Consider the following 18,777-nt stretch of genomic DNA (forward strand, 5'->3'; position numbering starts at 1 on the left):
AATATGAATATTAAAAAAGTAGAAAAGAAATCTAAGGCAAAATTTGAGGTAAATGACATGAATTTGTTATGAAAAATTCACGACTAAATTTAAAATACATACAAGATTGTAATTAACATGTATTACAAGTTATTTTTCTCTAGAATAATCTTATGTCAATAAAAGTTACTAATAACACTAGAATAAACTTTTTTAAGGGTAGCAAAAGCAGCTGAAGAGTATGTTCCGTTTGAAAGATGAACTTAAGCAAATAGCTGGCATTCTGGATCATGGAAAGTCTACATAATCTATTAAGAGTCTAGATTGTGACAAAGAATATATGTCTTCCGTCTTCAATGACACTGTGGTGCCCTTGAGAAAGACTCTTAACCAGGTATGTAAACCTGGTAAAACCTGATGTTCTTGTAGAGAATGTCCACTGATTGGCTTACTAGGACTAGGTGTTATAATCCCACTATTTCAGCACAGTTGGATTGCCCAATAGGACATTTCTCTGCACGCCTTACGCATGACGGGGGGGAGCAGTCAAGAATATGAATAGAGGAAAGGAGGTCTGAGGTTTCACTGGTTCGTCGGGTAGGCGTCCTCTGTGTTTGGGGGATAAATGATTATAGAAACACATCACGTAGCATACTTACCTTTCCTTGCCATTGTCCAGAGAGACATCTCATGAGTTGTGTGTCCCAATGTCATCACATTATCCTGAGTGAAAGAGGCCTTTTGGTGAGGTGCTGCTGATAATGCCCTTTGTATGGTTCCCATCGATGCCATGGTCAGTTGTGCACCTCAGCCTCATTGGGTGTTTCGGCCCTTTATCACAAGACACCGCAGGGTGATCAGACCTGGGTGTTTCGCATTGTTACAAGGTCATCTGGCAACCCATGCTGTGTCCATCCGCCTAAACCACAGCCATAAATAGAAAAAAGAGATTTTTGCAATGTCATAAGGCCAAAATTACCTTTCCATAGTATAGCTTTGAATGGCTTCTTTTCAAGTTGACCACCACCCCTCATACTGAATTTCACCATTAAGGCATTTAACATGATTCTGTAAAAGAAATTCATCAGGATTACTTCACCTCAGAAAAATTACAGTGTTTTCAGATTTGTTGCAGTCAATAGTACAGGGTTTTTCCTGGCTCAAAATGAGGCGGAGGTGGTGCCATCCTGATCTTGTACACACACACGTTGTCAAGAATGGTGGGTGGTGAGAGACACGGAGACAGAGGACCCAGGTGCAGACAGCGGGTAAGGGGTTAACACAAACTTTAATAAATAAAAAGCAACAAAACAAAGACCCACGTGGGGGTAAAGTAACAAACATGGAAACAGGAACAAGTCTAACTAAACTAACAGGACTAGACTAAAACGCATCACAACTACAAAATAAACTAAACTAACTCAAAGACAGGAACTCACCACATTACACAAACACGACACAGTACAATGAACCAGCACGAGACAGAAGACACAAGGGCATTATAAAGGGGATAAATCAAGAGGGGACAGGTGCAGGACATGAACTAATTAACAAACAATAACGAGACGAAAGGGCGGGAACAGAGACGCCACACCGGAGAGAGGGAGTATATGGAATGCCAAAACTGACTCTCTCCACATAAAACAAGAGGTTCTATCATGGTTCTGCCACTTGGTCAAGAGAAGCAAGACAAGGTGGAGCAGAACCATGACACACGTAGGCCTACCGTACCTTTAAGTGGCTTAACCAAAGTGACTTTGACATATTAAAAGTTCTAATCAAATTAGATAAAAATGACAATTATTAAGTTATATAAAACATTACTTTTATTCAAAGAAACAGAAATGTTTTTTAATCAAATAAAGCTTTTTTATCATTTCAACTAACTTTTCAGCCCACAATAGCCAACTGAATTAAGCAGTCTTTCAAAATGAGCAAAGCTCATTCACAACTTGCATTCTCTGTGGTTCACTTTAAATGACTCAAGGATCGCTTATATTCGTATGACTGAAAAGTTCAATAGTTTAAATGAATCGGTTCAAATGAGTCATTCGTGTGTGAGTCGTTCTAAACGCAATGTGCGTTCATACTGGCGAACTCTCTGTGTACAGTATACGCTGATTCAACGATCCAATTGCACAGCTAAAGACATTACAATGATGTACGTCATGTTAATTTAAGAAATTTCAAGAAATTAAACGTACTTGGATGCAAAACAAACAGCCGTGAAACACAGGCTGGCGAAATGTCGCAACTGCAGTTACAAATGACAGTCTGTTAAATGCACGCAGCATTTCTTGTGAAGACTCGCAACATAATTTGGGCGAGAGCCTGAGGCGGCACGACATTTGACGGAGGCAGCCACCTCCAATTTCTCTATGCAGGAAAAGCCCTGTAGTATGGTTCATTTGTTAACTACCCAAATATATATAGATAGATATAGATATATAGAGGAGGGAGGGAGGGAGGCTTGATGATTTTGCTATCAATTTCCCAGCAAGAAGCATAAAATAGCACAACTCAAGTGTAGAAACAACCTTTTAGGGTAAAGCCTAACTTTAACCCTACTACCTTTTAGCCTGCTAGCTAATTTTAGCCAAACTCAAACTACATGTCAGTTGACAATGTGCGCATCATTTCTTAAGGTTCTTTCGTGTCCAACAAGTAAAACTCAAACACATTAATAAAACAATACAAAATGTACTTACCCAACAGTAGTTTTGTAATACTCGGTCACTTTTCGAATGCCAAACCGCCATTCTCAAGTCCTCCTCTACCATGGCCATACTGAAACAGAAATGCGTCAACGCGAGATCGCGGGATTTTAAAAAACCGTGAGATTTGTTACAAAATCAGTTTGGGCAATCGTCCACTTTAAATTGTGAAAGGAAATATTTATGACATTATATCTGATGTATATGCATATGCATAACTTAACATAAATTGTAATGTAGGCCTAAAGAAAATGGAATAATGCAGTAGCTTTGTAATCACTTGACCACACAGGGCACTTTGCAAATATAATTTGTCATTAAACTAACTTGGATGAATACAAATGATCGTGTGTTTAAAAAAATGTTTTCCTGCTTTCTACAATGGGTGTTGCGTGATGTGTAAAGGATGTCAGTGGACGTCTATTCACAACATTTTTAAAACTAATTGGGGCACTCAAATGAATCATTGCAGTATTATTCAAGGTGAAAGCACATTTGCTTTTGCATATTTCATAAGAATTTTTCAGAGGTCATGATGAACTAAAAATGCACGTGTAAAGGACGTCACTAGAGGATGTCCTCTCACAAGTGATTCACAACAGGGTATTTATAGAATTACACGTAGCTAAAAGTCAAAGTAAAGAATGTTGTCTAGAATGATGTGTGACATCTTCCCCACTCGCTGCGTCAAACTTTTGTGTGTGTTAAAGCAACAATGACATGAAGAGAAACCACCTCGCACTGATCTGAGGACAGAGTGCACAACACCTCACAAACCTCAGCATGAAAAATCACTGAAGATATGAACTTTTTTATAAGAACATAGAAACTTTTCTGGTTTTGAGATGAAGTGAAAGTGTTTTGACAGTACAGTACACTAGTAAACAGAAGCAGTGACTGTTTGTGCCGGTACGTTTCATGACTCTCTTAATTACAGTACATATCCTCTGAGTCTCTGTGCTCTAAACAGGAAGTGACCCCACAAACACCCCCCAAACTCAACCGACCACTATCGCCCACCCCCAAAAAACAACAACCACTAAAAAGAGCCCAACCCCCCCCCCCAAACTCAACCAACCAGTGCAGTCTGGGATCTGATAAACAGCCCTCAGAAGAGTTCACCTTCAGCACAGAGCTGATGTTTCTCACAATGACTGCAGTGTTCATTTCATGGTGTTCATAAGGAGCGGGGCAGGAAACTACAGGCTCATTCACACTGTGTAACTTGAGCAGGGGCTGAAATTCAGTGCTGGGTTTTCTGTTTTAAACACAACAGTTACATTTTTAATGCCAGAAATTCACATTTAATAAGTAAGTGATAATGTACAGGCAGCCAGTTGTTTGTCTTGTATCTCACTGAAGGGTTTATTTGGTGATAACAGCCGGCTGCTTGTACATTATCCCGCTTATTACACGGCTACTTGCCACATGAGATAAAAACTGGACATGAAATGTCAATTTGAAATATTTTATTAGCTCATTTTTACCGAATGCAGACCTTCCGTGAGGAAAAGCCGTTTACTTTCAATTTTAAGGTAAGAAACGACGTTCAGATGTCACGAACAGGCAATTAGGTTGAATCATTTGTAAATATAATGTCATATATGTTATTAAAAGACATATTTATAATTCATTTGTCAAAATAACCTGTCAAAATGATTTGCTGCGTCCGGGTTACCGTGTGTTATTAGTTTTGAGAGGTTGTTATCTGGGAATAACGAACCTGCAAATGTCACGACTGGCCAATCAGAATCAAGCATTCCAACCAGCCGTGTAATAAACATTAATAATCCACACACGTTAACAAATCAAACACTACTGTCTGCCTGTTAGTGGTGTGAATCGTCACCGCTTTACTGATGCAATTCAATTATGATTCTCATGTCAACGATTGGATTAGAAATCCCGTTGGATTCTCAGTTTTCAACATTAAAGCACATGCAAGTCTGTCTCCCTCACACATTTACTATTGCGACTTTCTCTCGTCTTTCTTGTCAAAGCTCCACATTGAAACTACGATTCAGAGGCACGCGCTTCTTTCATAACAACAGCTGACGGCTTGGAGACGCAATGTGGCGTTCAGAAACATTTTTTTTGTGCTTAATTTATGTGCACACTCACCTCAGTGTAGAGGTCTGCATTCCCCCGGCTCTCCCGTGGGACCCGATACGGATTCTTGCGGCGTGGGATTCAATTTTTTTTCGGATAAAAAACGGTAGCGGTCGGAAACTCTGGTACTATGGACGGGAGCGGGTCTTTGGACGGGTGCCCACACCAGACATCCTTCTGACTGACCACATGTAGAGCCTGATCTGAGGACTGTGTTGTGGATGTGCTGCGTGCGTGGACCAGTTCTTACTCCGTTATAAGTTTAATTTGCACGCGTCAGCCTCCAGACAGTGCGGGCAGGTCGCCGAGTGCACCTTAGAGAAGAGAGAGAGCGCTATATATATAGCTATATAAGCCAACGGGTTCATATTTTGCTTATAGTTTGAGTGAAAGACGTTGTATTTAATTAATTTTTCTCTGGGACATTTTCTCTATTGTATTGACATTAAAATGTAAGAGCAATGTTTTATATTGACGAGACGATAAAAAAACTGGGTAACACTTTATAATAAGGTGCTATTTGTTAACAATTGTTTATGCATTAGCTAACATAAACTAACAAGGAACAATTTTTCTGAAGCATTTATTAATATTAATTCATGTTAATTTCAGCATTTACTAATACAATATTAAAATCAAATGTTGTCACTGTTAACATTAGTTAATGCACCATGCACTAACATGAATAACTGTATTGACATGAACTAAAATTAAAAAGAATTAATAAATGCTGAAAAACTAAATTGTTCATTGTTAGCTAATGTTAGCTAATGCATTTACTAATGTTAACTAATAGCACCTTATTGTAAAGTGTTACCAAAAACTGATATGTTTTGTATAGCGTATTTTATATTTGTTATGGAGAAATTTAAATGTGAGACTTGGAAGCGTGATCTAAATTTAGCAGGATCCGTCGGGTCGGGACAAAAATCATTCTTAGCAGTTAGCGGGTGAACACTAGTGAATTTTAAGCGGGAGCGGGTGGGTGCGGAATGAATTTTAGCAGGCAGGAGCGGGACGGAAAAAACAGTCCCGTGCAGACCTCTACCTCAGTGGGTGAGAGAGAGAGAGAGAGAGAGAGAGAGAGAGACGCAAGCAAGCACTCCTCACACTGAAAATAAAAATGTCTTTATGATTTACATTTTCAAATGAGATGAGACATAAGAATATTTTCTATACAATAAAAAACAGTAACCGATTAATAATCGATTATTTGTTTTTATCCATCAAAGCAATGCAGTCATTGTTAACATCAGCATCACTAGAGAGAGCATCTCTCTCAGCTTTGGAAAACACATATATATATATATATATATATACTGTATATATATATATTAGATACGTTTATATTTATGAGCAGTATTTTACAACTGTCAAAATGATTGAAAGTCGAGATCAGCGCAAGACCAACATCAGTAGAGATGAAAGCCAAATTATGAAATGCCACAGGTGAATAGTTATTAAGTAATCAATTAATTTGTAGAAGGAGGCAAAAATGACAATTTTCACTCTAAATTTGGAGCCATATTAGAGGGGGTAAAAAATGACATGAGAAATATGCCAGCATTATTATTTTATTTTTACACAAAGATCAGTATATCTGTTAATTTTAAGAATAATTGATGCATTTTATGCCAATGGTGACAGCTCAAAAATAAAGAAAGGGCATTTTACAAAATATGCATGCCTCTAACTCCAGAAGCGTTCGAGATACCTTAATGTCATTTTAGATTCTTGTTCTTGACCAACGTGTCTTTTGGGAAAGTCTTTTTGTCTGACTGTATCATTAGAGGGCTGTGGTGGTGAGTTTCTGTTTTCAACACATGCCTCATTCCCACAAAAGAAGGTTTGGCTGTCCTTATAAGATGCGTTTCTAATAAACTCCACACGTGCTGTCAACCTGCACACATGAGCACCACAAACAACCTTCTTATAGAGAAGTTTATATGATGAGGTTCAGGTTAGGTTTATTTATTTTTCGTAATGCAGAATACAAACATGTACGAGTTGTTTTGAGCCTTTTGATGTCTTTATTTGAGTTCGTGTACAGTGTAGAAGGACAGACAGTGTTGGGATGAGAGAAGGAAACAGGAAATGACTTTATTGAAGTGAACTCTCCTTAGAGACTTCTGTAAATAACAATCTCCCAGAGTTCCTGTTTGAGGCGGGCGGTTGGCTACGTCATGGACACCTGTGATGAATAAATGAACAAATGCTGGATGTGAGATATAAAAGTGCACATGACTCATGCTTTGACCGACTGAGAGTGCTTTCCTGCTTGTTTCGATTGCTTTAATAACATCCCGCGGGTCACATTGTGTTATTTAGGACAGAGCCGCTGTACTCTTGTGCACTACACATAACATTGTCTCCTTGTGTTCTTCAGCCTTATTCCTTTCACTAAATGTTTCTCATGAAGATGTCTGCAGTAATAAATGTGCTTGAGAAGATCCTCTGTGATAGAAGTGATGCTTGTGTGCATTAAGAGAAATGTGCATTCAGTGGGGATTTTACTGAAAAACATTGACATTCTGGATTCAGACAGCAATAAAATCACCCACTAACCCCTGGAAATGATGAAGACACTCTACATCCCCATGAGAAACAATTACTGTCTGAATACAGCTTTTCAAATCAATTTGAATGATGAAGTCAGATGCTTTGACTGTGTGTGTGCGCGTGTGTTAAGAACGTCAATGAATCATGGGTATAATACACTTGTACAGGAGCAAACTGAAACATATTTTGTGAAAACCTATGTTGTCATGACTTCTTGATCACATCATTTTACTTTTTGTAGAAACTAGGGATGTCAATTTAGACAAATTCCCATAATCGATTTTCATTCACATTAAGGATCAATTAATCGATTACTGGTTAACATTAATACTGAAATATGCCTCTGCAGTATATAGGCATGACAGCGCGCAAAAGCCACGCAAAACTCCATCTTCCTCACCTGAATAAAAAGGTTTCTAAGTTTAAAAAAAGCCTAGTAGCATTGTTCAAATGAATCTGTGTGATTGCTAATATAATAAACAGATGTATTTGATAATGAACATGTGGACCAATATACAACGTGCCTCCGCCTCAGATGTGCACTCTGGTAATCGCATATAAGCAGACTCGTATCATTGCGCGCGTCTGCGTGAGAGAATAGCTTGATTTGTTATTTTCTTTCTAAATGTGCATAGGACACAGCGCATGGACACTATCCACAGTATTACAGAGAACTCACAAATGTCCATAACGTGTTACAACCTTTAGCGGTCCTGAACTTGAGACTTGTGTCTCACACTGAGGCATCATAATTTGCAGGCGGGACATGTCGCCACCACTTTTTGCCAAGTCAATTGTGTCCCGAGCACTTATTTGAATAAAACTAAGCTTGTGGAACAAACACGCGGTGAACGCGCCGCTTGCGCATCCATTGTCAAGCATAAAGAAGTGTCATTATTTTAGTTATTATATAAATATTTTCCTTCTTAAAGTATTGTTTTCCATTGATTTGACTTTGTCCCCACCACTTTTGAAACCAAAGTTACGCCACTGGTCTCACATAAATAACATCATTGTTTGTATTACATGAGCAGAAGCTAAAATAACAGTTACATGATGTGCTAAACCATTTGGAATACAATAACTGATCGGCTGTCCACATGCGATCAATGCAAACCTAAAAACCCTGATGGTACCGTACACTTCAGGAATGCTGGTGAGGATTTCATCAACTTGTGACAACATACGTTACCGATAGCACACATTATAAAAGAACATATATTTGCATTTTGCATCTATAGCGCTTATTTTGATCCGCAGCTTTAGATCTTTTTTCTTTGACTAAACCAAATGCTTGAAATGTTTCTTCATTATTATTCTTAACGAAAAACTCAACAATCACAAAATAGCCTAGTATCATTACAAACGCACTTATGGTCAACTTTTACTAACAAAGGCGGATGGTACATTTTCTTTTGACACCAATAGTTATTCCTTCATTATTTACTTTTAATTTAACAACAAAAAATAGTCCACTGACAAACTTGCTTATATGAAACAGAATGTTTATTAACAAAACGAATAAGACTGATAACATTGTACCTGTTTTGTAATGTCAATAAATTCAAAGATCTTCAGATTTTCCCCTTACTTCAACACAGTTTGTGCTTTATTATTATTTTAAATGAAAATGCAACAATAAAACAAGGACAATGCTACTTAGACTTTTATTAATAAAAGCTCTCCTCCGCCTCGACCTGTCAATCATCGCGCCTCACGACTGCAGCTCGCGCTGACAGATGTGCGGCTCGCAAACTCTTGCGTCCATTGTTCAAATGAACTTTCTTTTTATTTCTATAAAAGAAAAATGCAAAACTAAGGTGTGCGGGTAGCCAAGTAATGTAATAAGTGGACAGCCATTGTGTTTTTGCATGAGTCTGCTGTGTGTGTTATGCGCATAAGCCGCACGCACGTGCATGACTTTGAGCTCGATCATCATCAAGTTATTTCGAGTAAACTGTTATCGCGATTAATCGATCGTCGATTAATCATTAACATCCCTAGTAGAAACACCTTAAAAACCTTAAACCATGTTTAGCTGCCCACAATTAATGTAATGTCACGTGTGGACCTTTTCGTGTGTTTTAGTCTGTTTCACCAATTTTCTGTGTCTCTCATTTACTTATTTATTTGCATTTGTTATATCGGCCAATTGGCCACAGTGCTTTCTTAATATCAACATCGGCCATTAAAAAACCCATATCAGTCGACCACTACTTTAATTTAGCATGAACAGACTGAAAGTCCTTTATCCCAAGAGTTTAAATTAGATCCACATCAGGAGGCGGTGCGTGTGCGTGTGCGTGTGCGTGTGCGTGTGCGTGTGTGTGTGTGTGAGTGTGTGTGCATGTTTGTGCGTGCGTTCTGGCGTGTGTAATACAGTATGACCTGAAGCCATCAGTCATCAATAAACGCCCATACATCAACACTGGCTCATATGTTGAAGGACAGCGAAGAGGACGTGATCTTCACTGAACTTCCTAAAGAAATGAGCTGGTGTGGACAGAAGAGAAGCCCATCATCTGATCTTCATCACCTCACCAACTCTTTCACATTCTCATCGAGCTGCCGTTTGCTTTGTCCTCGTGCTACAGTGAAGCGGTGGGGGAGAGGGATGTAATAAACTTCACAGTTTCATTTATAGAGAGGGCGGGAGGGCAGTAATGATGTCACAGCATTGTTTCCGCTTCCTGTGTTTGACCTCTCACAAACTCAAGGACATCTGACCGCAGCTATTCCCCTGACTCGCGCGCACACACACAATTTATTAAAGCAGTTTTCATTTCTTTCAGCAGGCATCTTTCATTCACTTAAACCTCTCATGTGACATTACTGACTGAAGTTTTAATAACATCCAAAATGAAACCTTTACCAGACAAGCACGAGTCAGTCCACTCGGCCTTCACGTACAGACGGCCATAGAATGGAAATATTGAATGTGTGTTGAAAGATTGTGTGTGACCCTACAAGCCAAATCAAATCCAGATGAACACTATTCACTAGCAGAAAGTCAATGCTGGTTTTATTCTCCAGCAACCAGACTTGTCTTTCTAATTGTAAAAGGTTTTATAGGCTACACTATTGTTGGCTTCTCACAAATTTGGGAGCATTTAACATTTTTTAAAACACTTAAAATAAAAAAATCGAAATACTGCTTGAGCGACATCATTGAATGAATAATGTGAATTCATTTTGTTACTGTAGTGACAAAGCGTTAATACCAGATCAGTGTTTCCCACAGGATTTGGAGAGCCTCGTGGCACTGGTGACGTCACATACTAATTAGCATATCTGTGACGTCATCACGTCGTGTTTGCGTAAAGTGAGGCTTGATTGTATTGTTATTCTAATGTTATATTTACTAAGAGTTATAAAGTGAGGCGCGGGCTGCAGAGACACGCGTCTGAGTGACTTATGGAAATATGGAGAATGTTACACGGAGCTAACCACAAGCGCGCAAACACCGCACCAAACTCATTGGTAGGGACCGAGGACACGGAGCTCACGAGAAAGAGAGCGGAGGCGTGTCAACTCACATCAAACGAGTCAGGAAAGAGAGAAGACGCGGAAACGCTGTTTATCTTCTAGTTAATCCAGCACAGATACAGTCACCATCACGGATGGATGAAAAATGACCAAATGTGACACCAAATATACTTGGGCGGCCATTAATATACCTGGGCGGCCCGCCCAAGTAAAGCATTGTATGGGAAACACTGCAGATGTTTTGAAAACTTTTTGCATTAAAAATCGAATTAAAGCATTTCTGTACACGGTTCTGAGCATCTTTTGTGTGGATTCACAGCTGCAGCTTGGCTGCTCGTCTATGACGTTACCAACCGTCCTCATTTCCGGGTTGACCCAGTAATCTTGTGGTAGCGGATCTTAAGAAACTTTTTTATTTTTAGGTACTGAGACTTGAGAACACTACTGTGACAGAGATGGTCTGAATGTGTGTAATTGTGTGACGATGAGATGGTGTGCAGGGTGATTAATCGGCAAAATAATGAACGATTGGTCGAATAATCGCTATAATAATCGTTCGATTATCAAAATAATCATTTGTTGCAGCCCTAGTTTATTGATGTGGATGTTGGTTTGTGTTTGTAGGAGCCGTTTGAAGATGGTTTTGCTAATGGAGATGAGTTGACACCTGCTGAAGAAGCCGCGGCTAAAGAAGCGTCGGAGTCTAAAGGAGTGGTGAAGTTTGGCTGGGTTAAAGGAGTGCTGGTGAGTAACTCATGCAAAACTCTTCTGGGATCAGTTCATTATCAACACTGTAGCAGGTGAAATCTGAAATGTGTCCTCAAACAAAATGAACGTAAAGATGTTTTCTGTCATTTCCAGTAGTGTTTGTTGGTCGCCGGGCTATTGATGGTGATTTCAGATAATGGCGTGTTGTTCAGCCCAATACACTTGGAGTCATTATGATTCAGATTCATATAATGAAATAGGCCTATGATTCTCTGAACGTCTGAAAGATTTGAAACTACTGCACAGGGATCAAATTAGATGAGTAATACAATATGTATATCAAAGGAAAGAAGTGCCTTAAATAGGTTTGGTGCACTTTTCAATCACGTGTTTTGCTTTTATTTGGAACTCGGAGTGTCATAAAGAATTCGAATGAGCATCAGGAGAAGGCTAGCGGTTAGTTGTGTCTGTGAGATGATGTGGAGCTGCACTAATGCACCAGGAGATGAGTCTTAAACACGTGATCGTCGTGAACGTGCGCACCATATGACTGAAGGTTTGCAGTGATGACGGTCAGTGTCAGGAGGGACTTCTGTTTCATGTCTCCTGGTCATTATTATGACAAAGACTTCCTCTGGTCTGACGTCACACTGCTTCTCATGATGTTATTCAAACTGTCCTGCGTTTCATTTTCATCCAAACCACCACAGGAATTACATCCACATTTGAAAGCATTTCAGTCTGATGTGTTCAAATGTGTTCTGAAGGAATGATCCTGTGTGTTTACTGTTTGACCTTCTTTATAAACCAGAAGCTTCGGTTCCAGTGAAAGAGCATAAAGATATTTACCACCTAATGCTAATGCTAGTATAAAACTGTTCAATCCGGCACTTATCTGTGAATAGACCTTTATATTTGATGAATTTATTTAATGTCATGGACATAAAGCTTGTGTGCTTTTCAGGTTTTTTTTCTTTTGTTATTTTGAATGTCATTTTCTTAAATTATTGTAGTTGCATGTTCATTTTATAAGAGTTTTTAAACATTTTTTCTGGGATTATTTTCCTATGTAAGGGATAATGTTCAGGCAGCCGGTTGTTATGGCAGAAATAAGAAGCCGAGGGTCTTGTATCTCACTGAAGGGTTTATTTGGTGATAACAGCCGGCTGCTTGTACATTATCCCGCTTATTACACGGCTACTTGCCACATGAGAAAAAACTGGACATGAAATGTGAATTTGAAATATTCTATTAGCTCATTTTTACTGAATGCAGATCTTCTGTGTTATTAGTTTTGAGAGGTTGTTATCTGGGAATAACGAACCTGCAAATGTCACGACTGGCCAATCAGAATCAAGCATTCCAACCAGCCGTGTAATAACTGTTTTTCAAGTCAAGTCAAAGTTTATTTATAGAGCACAACAACACCACTATAATGGACCAAAGTGCTGTACAGCAATAGAACAATGTAAATGACAACATACCATCACACTTAAAACATCAATAAAGCCAATACTAAAACTGGCCCAAAGATTTGGACCCAGTCAAACACCAAAAGCCTTTGAAAATAGGTAGGTCTTTACATTCTTTTTAAAAGTGTCCAGACTTGGGGATACCTTCAGTGATATGGGTAGCGCATTCCATAGAGCAGGGTCTTTCACAGAGAAAGCACGGTCTCCACTATGCCTCAGCCAAGATCGTGGAACAGTCAACGGCATACTATGGGAGGACCGCAATGAGCGTTGAGTTCGGTAGGGGGTCAATATGTCCTCTATATACTCCGGTGCCTGACCATTTAAAGCCTTATAAACAAGCATCAGTACTTTATATTGTATTCTGTATGTTACAGGTAGCCAGTGTAAAGATACCAACACAGGGGTTATATGCTCCCATTTCTTAGTGTTCGTTAAAAACCTTGCAGCAGCATTTTGAACCTACTGAAGGCGAGCTGTCAAGGATGCACTTAAACCCAGATATAAAGCATTACAATAGTACAACCTCATAGAAATAAAAGCATGTATAACAATCTCCAAATCATTCTTTGACAGTATAGGTTTCAGCTTAGACAGTTTTCTCAACTGAAAAAAGGATGCTTTCACGACACTTGACGATCCAATTGGAGTTCTGAGTCCAAGACGACTCCTAGAGACTTAATATGGTTGTTTATCTTAAAGGATGGTAGTCCAACGTTTCCAGTTTGGCCTTTCTCAGACTGTTTATTCCCAAAGATTATAAATTCTGTTTTATCCTCATTTAGTTGCAGAAAGTTCCTAGCAAGCCATCCTTTAACTTCAGTTAAACATTTGTGAACACTATCGAAAGCTACACGTGAATCTGTCATCAGAGGAAAATACAGCTGCAGATCATCTGCATACAGATGATAATTAATATTGTATCGTCTAAAGATTGACCCTAAAGGTGGCATGTATAAGGAAAACAAAGTTGGACCAAGGATTGATCCCTGAGGGACCCCCCACAAGACAGTTGTAATTTCCGAAACGCAATTTCCAATCTTAACAGAACATGTCCTGTCCTGTAAGTAAGAATCAAACCACTTAAAGGCTACATTGTTTATACCAACATAGTCTCTGAGACGTTGCAATAAGATTCCGTGATCAACAGTGTCGAAAGCTGCTCTCAAATCTAACATCATCAATGCAACGCCAGAATCCATACTTACTAAAATATCATTAAGGCTGATTCAGTACTATGGTTACTTCTGAAGCCGGACTGAAAAGTATCCATTATATTGTTTATACTTAAGAAGTCAACAAGTTGATTATGTATATACTTTGTCAATAGTTGTAAACAATGCCTTTGGGTTATTTACATTTTGCGATATTATCTGTGAAAAATAAGAAGACTTTGATCATTTATTAAGGACACGTCTAAGATTCCTAGTAATATCATTTAGCCAAGGTTGCGCACATACTTTTTGATTTTTCATTTTAAAAGGTGCAACATTGTCTAGGATCTCCAAACAAGCATGATTAAAAGAGTTTACCATTTCATCAACAGACATGGTTGAAAAATCATTCAAATAAGATAAATCAGTAGTATTAAAAGTAGTTTCAAATGCAGTAATAACCCGAGACATTGATGGAGAATGCTGAATACAATGTGCAGGTTTTTAGTTTTGCTATGTTCTCAGCAGTCTGGTAGTTTCAGTGAATGTGTGTGTGTTGAAGCGGTTCAGCTGATGTTTGACAGACGCTTTTGCTCTTGAATGTAGTGGTGTGGTTCTCAGCATCATCTTCTGTGTGCAGGTGCGCTGCATGTTAAACATATGGGGCGTGATGCTGTTCATTCGCATGACGTGGATCGTGGGCCATGCTGGAATCGGTAGGTTTATCTGGGTGATTAATGGTGTGCCCGTCTTCATAAACACCAGCAGCCTCTCGTCATCTTCATGTTGTTCTCTTCACAGCGTACTCTTGCATCATCGTGCTGATGGCGACCGTCGTGACGTCCATCACAGGCTGCTCCACCTCCGCCATCGCCACCAACGGCTTCGTACGAGGAGGTAATTCTCCACCTCGTGACAGGTGCATGCTGGGATTGATCCAGGTCCATTTGACTTCGGTACATTGGGATTGTGTTTCTGTAAATTGTGCTGAAATGAGATTTGGCCACCAGACAGACGTCACTGAAGGTTCATTCTAAAGCCTGCTGATACATCCACAAACACTTTTCATGTGTTAATCAACTCTTCCTTTGCTAATGGCACACTTTCATTTCAACAGAGATGGTCCTCGCTGCAGAACACAAGATCCAGGGGGCGGGGCTGCATCCAGATCCAACTCCTCCCACTTTATATACTTAGCTGCAATTGGGAGAGCTAAGTTGTCATCATAATGTAGTGTACGCCTGTAGGTAATGATCACAGTTAAATGTGTTAACCCAAACCCTCACCCGAAACCTAAATCTAAGAAAACATGTTATTAAAAATAAAGTTTGTCTTTCCGTCAAAAGAAGAACTTCAGTGACGACTCGATGCGGAAATGGTCGAGCAACAACACGTGTATGACTGCATCGTGCGTCGACTGAATTCATGGGAAGAGACTGAATCTGGATCAAACCTTGCCCCTGGGTCTGGTGTTCTGTTAGAAGACGTGTTATGAAGCGATGATAAAAGCACACTCTCACACATGATCTCTGAGGGGTTCTGCAGTAAATAGGTGTGCGTGTCGTTCAGAGGTGTTTTGGATGATGGTCAGAGCTGTTGATAAACCCATGAAGATTCCTCTGAGAACATCTGAAACTGATAGTGGCTCTCCTCCACGGGACGTCATGATGCTGTTTTCTCATGAGCTCTTCAGCTGTTTGTTTCCATGAATGTGATCCTGAAGTTTTGTGTGTTTAGTCTTGAGTTTTGTTTTAGACGAGTGACTGACAGCACTGACGCTGTTTCTCACGCTCATCCAGAGAGATTCACTCACGGTTTATACCCATCATCTTTGAGATTAGCTTCAACATTTCCTGCAATGCATGACATCCACATCTTTCCCAAACATGAGCGAGTGTGTACGCTTCCTCACCTTAATATTCATATATGAACTGTGTGATTTCTGCTATTAATAAAGAAAGAAACATATTGATGCTTAGTTTTGGTAAAGGTTGATAATAAAGCGACATTGGAAGCGATCATTCAGCTGATCATTTGGTACATTATTTGTATTTATAAGCACAAATTAACTTCTTACAAAACCTCACATCTAACTCACAACGGGCCTCATTCATGAAACAAGAGCAGAACGATTTTTTCTGTAAATCGTTCGTGAAGTCGTTCTGACATACATTTTCGGATTCATGAAAATGTTCGTATTTTTAAAATGTTAGTTGGTAGGAAAGCAATGTCCACCTGCTCCACACCACGTGTAAAACCACACGTATCGTTCTGTATTCTTTTAGACAAACTGATGACACTGCATTTTGATGCACTATGTATCATAATGATATTTCACGAGTTCTTTTGCCCTGTCTTTGATCATTTATTACTTTTTAACTCTGGGTAAAACACAGAGCTCGTCCCTGTCCTTTTTCACACAGCCGTCCAATCACAGTGGAGAAGAGGCGGGACAAACACTACATTGACCAACCATCACACACAACGATGCAGAAGTTAATATTATTACTGCATTTTCATATTAAGTAATATTCTTTAAAACAAGATTCTAGTAACAAGTAGGCAAACTGTTGCAGATTTTCTAAATCACACCAACCAACTCATCTCCGTAAATCACTCTCAAGCGCCACCAGCTGGTCGTTTTCAGAAGAGCACCAGGTATTATTATTTTAGCTGCTAAAAACACTTTGGTGGACACGGGTTAATTGACGAATTTATTGGTAAGCATATAACCTTCAACCTTTACTATCAAATCTGACCTTTACGAAGTATTTGTGAATCCGGTGGCAAGTTTTTGGAAAGGTCTGTTTTACATGCGGAATTTACACGCATATTTACGACCGTCTCATGGATGAGGCCCAATGTGTGTGTGTTTTTGTTGTAGTTGAGTTGTAATGTGTTTTTGTAATCTAGTGAAGTCATTGTGCCTTGTGTATTCAGTTGTTGTTGTTGTTGTTGTTGTTGTTGTTGATGTTGATGTGTGTGTGTGTGTGTCTCTCAGGTGGAGCGTATTATCTGATCTCCAGGAGTTTAGGTCCAGAGTTCGGCGGCTCTATCGGTTTGATCTTTGCCTTTGCTAACGCTGTAGCTGTGGCCATGTATGTGGTGGGTTTTGCTGAAACCGTCGTCGAGCTGTTAATGGTGAGAATCTCTTTAGATTTTTCTTCAACATAAGCCACTCGTGATGCATGATGGGATGTCGATGATGTGTGTGTGTGTGTTGTAGGATGCTGGGATGCTGATGTTGGATAAGAATAATGACATCCGGATCGTCGGCACCATCACCGTCATTCTGCTGTTGGGTATTTCAGTGGCTGGGATGGAATGGGAGGCAAAGGCATGAGATCTCTCGTCAGCTCACTGTTCTGCGATCAGTCCATCAGTGCTGATCTTTACATTCATGAGTGTGATCTTGTGTCTCAGGCTCAGATATTCCTCCTGGTCATTTTGGTGACGGCAATCTTCAACTACTTCATCGGCTCCTTCATCGCCGTGGAGTCCAAACAGAAGTACGGCTTCTTCGGCTATGATGGTAAGAACAGGCAGCGGATCTGACTAACACATGTTTGGCTTGTAGAGACGTCACTTCTGAATGTTGTAGAAAAGTTCAACACGAAAAAGAGGAACGTATGTTTCCGCGAGAACGTCTTTGCTACCTTGCAGAGAACAGTTCACGCAACACTCACCACAGAACTAACACAGCGAAACAAAACCACATGTTGTGTCTGTGAAGAAAGTTGTGTCTCTATATATTCACATGATGGTGATGACGATGATCTTTCAGCTGGCATCTTGGCAGAGAACTTTGGTCCAGACTTTCGAGGTGAAACCTTCTTTTCCGTCTTCTCCATCTTCTTCCCAGCGGCCACAGGAATTCTGGCCGGAGCGAACATCTCAGGAGATCTGGCAGTGAGTGCTGGGATTCTTTTTCTTGTGTTATGCTGTTGTGTCGGCAGTTTGTGTGTGTGTGTGTGTGTGTGTAAATGTTGTTTTGTGAACAGGACCCTCAGATGGCCATCCCCAGAGGAACGATGTTGGCCATTCTCATCACAGGACTGGTGTATGTGGGTGTGGCCGTCTCCACAGGTAAACGCATCGTCACACACGCTTGTAATTGATACCAGCGTTGTGATATATTTTATCCCCTAAACCTAAGAATCACACAAACGTGTGCTAGACATTAGATTTAGGGCGGGTTCACATTAGCACTTTTGCTTGGATTAATGTCAGGATCATTAAGAATGAACCGAAGTTGGTTTCTGACCCCGTGAACTGTACCCGAGTCCACTTAAAACGGGAGGTCTGGGGTGCGGTTCATGTGAACTCCAGTACGCTTCACTGCTGATGTCAACACGATCGTACCAAATCGCAGAAGTGAAGCGCTATTAATGAGGTTGGTAAAAATGTGTGCTTGTGTGTGTTACACTCGCTCTTCTGACGAGCGTAGAGCTGTTGATCTCATTGCGTGTGCCTTCAGCGGTCTTAAGAGCATTTGCAGTACATTCATAAGACCGATGAAAGCAGTAGTCTGTAGTTGACTGTGGTACTGAGGAATAGAAATAGGAACACACTCACACTGCGTGTTTGTCATGTATG

General features: G+C 39.9%; 1 protein-coding gene and 1 long non-coding RNA gene across 4 annotated transcripts in view; one reads left to right on the forward strand and one right to left on the reverse strand.

The window, feature by feature from the left end:
• The window catches only part of slc12a2 (solute carrier family 12 member 2), a 54,277-nt gene that overhangs the window by 22,870 nt on the left and 12,630 nt on the right, over positions 1-18,777 (forward strand). For all 3 annotated transcript variants that reach the window (XM_057320398.1, XM_057320396.1, XM_057320397.1), the window contains exons 2-9: positions 11,472-11,591; positions 14,822-14,897; positions 14,983-15,078; positions 17,183-17,322; positions 17,408-17,518; positions 17,605-17,713; positions 17,966-18,090; positions 18,183-18,267. In XM_057320398.1, coding sequence (XP_057176381.1) covers positions 11,472-11,591; positions 14,822-14,897; positions 14,983-15,078; positions 17,183-17,322; positions 17,408-17,518; positions 17,605-17,713; positions 17,966-18,090; positions 18,183-18,267 — 862 coding nt within the window. The remainder of the gene's footprint in view (positions 1-11,471; positions 11,592-14,821; positions 14,898-14,982; positions 15,079-17,182; positions 17,323-17,407; positions 17,519-17,604; positions 17,714-17,965; positions 18,091-18,182; positions 18,268-18,777) is intronic.
• Positions 645-18,777, reverse strand: part of LOC130545714 (uncharacterized) — a 37,512-nt gene continuing 19,379 nt past the window's right edge. The window contains exons 2-3 of the long non-coding RNA XR_008961696.1: positions 2,688-2,766; positions 645-898 (exon numbers count right to left, since the gene is read on the reverse strand). This is a non-coding gene — a long non-coding RNA (uncharacterized LOC130545714). The remainder of the gene's footprint in view (positions 899-2,687; positions 2,767-18,777) is intronic.

The sequence above is a fragment of the Triplophysa rosa genome, linkage group LG22, assembly GCF_024868665.1.
Source record: "Triplophysa rosa linkage group LG22, Trosa_1v2, whole genome shotgun sequence".
In the NCBI taxonomy this organism is placed as follows: Eukaryota; Metazoa; Chordata; class Actinopteri; order Cypriniformes; family Nemacheilidae; genus Triplophysa; species Triplophysa rosa.